Source organism: Gadus chalcogrammus, chromosome 7, assembly GCF_026213295.1.
Source record: "Gadus chalcogrammus isolate NIFS_2021 chromosome 7, NIFS_Gcha_1.0, whole genome shotgun sequence".
In the NCBI taxonomy this organism is placed as follows: Eukaryota; Metazoa; Chordata; class Actinopteri; order Gadiformes; family Gadidae; genus Gadus; species Gadus chalcogrammus.
In genome coordinates, this window is record NC_079418.1 from 33220210 (window position 1) to 33224582 (window position 4373).

The 4373-nt window shown below is 53.4% G+C and overlaps 1 protein-coding gene across 1 annotated transcript in view; it reads right to left on the reverse strand.

Moving 5' to 3' along the window:
* Nucleotides 1-1228: 1228 nt before the first annotated feature.
* The window catches only part of tm7sf2 (transmembrane 7 superfamily member 2), a 13515-nt gene continuing 10370 nt past the window's right edge, over nt 1229-4373 (reverse strand). Inside the window, exons 7-11 of the mRNA XM_056595678.1 lie at nt 4251-4370; nt 3996-4164; nt 3720-3800; nt 2992-3114; nt 1229-1630 (exon numbers count right to left, since the gene is read on the reverse strand). Of these exons, the coding sequence (XP_056451653.1) occupies nt 1470-1630; nt 2992-3114; nt 3720-3800; nt 3996-4164; nt 4251-4370 (654 nt within the window). The 3' untranslated portion in view covers nt 1229-1469. The remainder of the gene's footprint in view (nt 1631-2991; nt 3115-3719; nt 3801-3995; nt 4165-4250; nt 4371-4373) is intronic.

A 4373-nucleotide genomic window follows, 5' to 3' on the forward strand; every position in this document is an offset into this window, starting at 1 on the left:
ATCAGGGTGGAGTCATCAGGGTGGAGTCATCGGGGTGGAGTCATCAGGGTGGTGTGTCATCAGGGTGGAGTCATCAGGGTGGAGTCATCAGGGTGGTGTCATCAGGGTGGAGTCATCAGGGTGGTGTGTCATCAGGGTGGAGTGTCATCAGGGTGGAGTGTCATCAGGGTGGAGTCATCTGGGTGGTGTAATCAGGGTGGAGTCATCCGGGTGGTGTAATCAGGGTGGAGTCATCAGGGTGGAGTCATCAGGGTGGAGTGTCATCAGGGTGGTGTGTCATCAGGGTGGAGTCATCAGGGTGTTGTGTCATCAGGGCGGAGTCATCAGGGTGGAGTCATCTGGGTGGTGTAATCAGGGTGGAGTCATCCGGGTGGTGTAATCAGGGTGGAGTCATCTGGGTGGTGTAATCAGGGTGGAGTCATCAGGGTGGAGTGTCATCAGGGTGGAGTGTCATCAGGGTGGAGTCATCTGTGTGGTGTAATCAGGGTGGAGTCATCCGGGTGGTGTAATCTGGGTGGTGTAATCAGGGTGGAGTCATCCGGGTGGTGTAATCAGGGTGGAGTCATCCGGGTGGTGTAATCAGGGTGGAGTCATCCGGGTGGTGTAATCAGGGTGGAGTCATCTGGGTGGTGTAATCAGGGTGGAGTCATCAGGGTGGAGTGTCATCAGGGTGGAGTGTCATCAGGGTGGAGTCATCTGGGTGGTGTAATCAGGGTGGAGTCATCCGGGTGGTGTAATCTGGGTGGTGTAATCAGGGTGGAGTCATCCGGGTGGTGTAATCAGGGTGGAGTCATCTGGGTGGTGTAATCAGGGTGGAGTCATCCGGGTGGTGTAATCAGGGTACTCAGGTGATTCGGTTCAGTGGGTTCTAGTCCTTGTTAACGGAGTAGTATTTCCCGGTTCTGTAAACGGTTCCTAATGATCTGGATGACTGAGTGAGTGTGCACCTACGTGTGTGGGAGTGTGTGCATGTGTGAGAGATTAATTTGCAAACGTTAGAGTTAATAATAATAACGCACGTGATGAGCATATTCCAAATCAACACAATAATAGACTTCATGAATACTAATTCATAGGTAGGGTGAATGTTTTGTGAGTATAGTTATTATTTTGATAGATTTGTCGCATTGGTGTTTCCATCAAACGTGACCAGATTAAAGAACAGTAGAATATGTATCAGGTACTTAGTACTTCAAATAAATGAACGGTATGGTATTGCAATTAATTTAAAATGTATTTATTAAAAACGTGGAATGGATTCACAAGGACCCTGTTTTCCAACTCGCGCGCGCACTAACACACACACACACACACACACACACACACACACACACACACACACACACACACACACACACACACACACACACACACACACACACACACACACACACACACACACACACACACACACACACACACACAGCGTCTGATTGGATGGTGTGGGCGGGCTCTGCTCCTATTGGCCCTCAGTAGAGGTAGGGGAATATGCGGTAGGGGACCCGCTGGCAGTAGGCGTCCCAGGCCTGCCCGTACTTCGCTCTGCACTGCCTCTCGTCACGGGCCTCCCGATGCACCAGCAGAACCGTGAAGTACCCCACGTAGAAGTAGGGCAGGATGTGGGAGAACCCTGTAGAACACAGAACACAACATGAGGAGAACCCTGTAGAACACAGAACCACAACATGAGGAGAACCCTGTAGAACACAGAACACAACATGAGGAGAACCCTGTAGAACACAACATGAGGAGAACCCTGTAGAACACAGAACCCAACATGAGGAGAACCCTGTAGAACACAACATGAGGAGAACCTTGTAGAACACAGAACCACAACATGAGGAGAACCCTGTAGAACACAACATGAGGAGAACCCTGTAGAACACAGAACCCAACATGAGGAGAACCCTCGAGAACACAGAACCCAACATGAGGAGAACCCTGTAGAACACAGAACCACAACATGAGGAGAACCCTGTAGAACACAACATGAGGAGAACCCTGTAGCCGGTGTGACCATAACGTTTAGGACCGGGTTATGACAACTTTTCGATTGACAAAGTATTATGAGGCTAACTACAGAAGACGGTGCTAGTGAAGGATAAGTGAGGGGTGCAGAGATAGTGAGGATGAGGCGTGTTCCTCTCTGTGGTCTCTGAGGGCCACTCCAGATGTTCAGACTAGCATCTCCTTCTGCTGTGTGGATTACAATCATTTACTTTGTGTTTATGTAATGTACATGTCATATATATGTGACGTAATGTATATGTAATGTCATATATGTGATGTATATGTACTATATATGACTTAACATTACATTACATATACATCACATATATGTAATGTGCACGGCCGGAGTACAACTTACTAGTTAGTCCCTTTGACTAAAGCGTCTGCTGAATAATTAACTGCCTTAATTGTATACACAATGTTAGAGTGACAATATCATCCTTTATCATCCATAGCATTAATGGCCTACACATTGTCCCTGGTCTGTCCCTGGTCCGTCCTCCCTCTGTCCCTGGTCCGTCCTCCTTCTGTCCCTGGTCCGTCCTCCCTCTGTCCCTGGTCCGTCCTCCCTCTGTCCCTGGTCCGTCCTCCCTCTGTCCCTGGTCCGTCCTCCCTCTGTCCCTGGTCCGTCCCTGGTCTGTCCCTGGTCCGTCCTCCCTCTGTCCCTGGTCTGTCCCTGGTCCGTCCTCCCTCTGTCCGTGGTCTGTCCCTGGTCTGTCCCTGGTCCGTCCTCCCTCTGTCCCTGGTCTGTCCCTGGTCCGTCTTCCCTCTGTCCCTGGTCTGTCCCTGGTCTGTCCCTGGTCCGTCCTCCCTCTGTCCCTGGTCTGTCCCTCATAAACCGTTAACTTGCTTCTTGTTGATTGACAGCCTGCCCTCCGCAACCCAAACCCCACCCCCCCCTCCTGCCCACTGCATTCCTGCATCCCATCCACTGTTGCCATGCCGACCACCGTCCTTGCGGCCGTGGTCGTGGCGACCTACCGCAGGGCAGGGACCAGGCCAGCGCCATCAGCAGGTCCCCCAGGTAGTTGGGGTGTCGCACCAACCCCCACCAGCCCGACACCAGCAGCCGCTTCCCTGTCGCCGTGGCGATGGTCTCCAGGCCTACGGAGGAGACAGCGGAGGAGGAGTCAGCATCTCCTTATCGAACCCAGACCCCAGACCTTAGGAGGAGCTACTCCTCTATTCCTCACTGAGGAGCAGCTACTCCTCTACTACTCACTGAGGAGGAGCTACTCCTCTACTACTCACTGAGGAGCAGCTACTCCTCTGCTACTCACTGAGGAGCAGCTACTCCTCTACCACTCACTGAGGAGCAGCTACTCCTTTGCTACTCACTGAGGAGGAGCTACTCCTCTGCTACTCACTGAGGAGGAGCTACTCCTCTACTACTCACTGACGAGGAGCTACTCCTCTACTACTCACTGAGGAGCAGCTACTCTACTAATCACTGAGGAGGAGCTACTCCTCTACTACTCACTGAGGAGCAGCTACTCTACTAATCACTGAGGAGGAGCTACTCCTCTACTACTCACTGAGGAGCAGCTACTCCTCTGCTACTCACTGAGGAGGAGCTACTCCTCTGCTACTCACTGAGAAGCAGCTACTCCAATACTCCTCACTGAGGAGCAGCTACTCCTCTACTACTCACTGAGGAGGAGCTACTCCTCTACTCCTCACTGAGGAGCAGCTACTCCTCTGCTACTCACTGGACACGCTGGGGTGCTTGGGGTCGCGGCGGAACACGTTCTTCTGAGAGTTGGACTTCCTGAAGATGTAATATCCAATCCCTGAGGAAACAGAGGGATGAGGAAACACTTGATAACACTTCTCTGAACCGCATCACAGAGCTTGATGCCCCTGACCCAGCTGAACGGGTAAGAGCAAGGCATACTGCGGGGTTAGGGGTTAGATACCCTGTCCAGCTCAACTGGAGGTACCGGGCCTGCTGTCAGGCGTGGGGGGGGGGGGGGGGGGGGGGCTACCGTTGAGCAGGACGATGGCGGTGGCGGAGGCGGCCCCCAGCTCCACGGGGTGCACCACCAGGAAGGAGGCCTGCAGGCTGTAGGCAAAGGGCACCCAGGCCAGGTCCCCGAAGGCCAGCATGAAGCCGAAGCCGTCGTGGACGATGTCCATTGTGGTGAGAACCGCCTCCTGCAGAGAACGGCAGCGTCAGGACGGACAGTCAAGAGACAGGGCATGGAGGGGGGCAGGGAGGGGAGAAGGCGGGGGGTACTGGCCTCGTTCCAGAGGGCGTCGGCTACGTAGAGCAGCTGGAAGCCGTTGACCAGCAGCATGGCAAGAGAGGCTCCGTCCCTCAGCTCCACCTCCTTCATCAGCATGCCCAGGTTCACCACCACCTG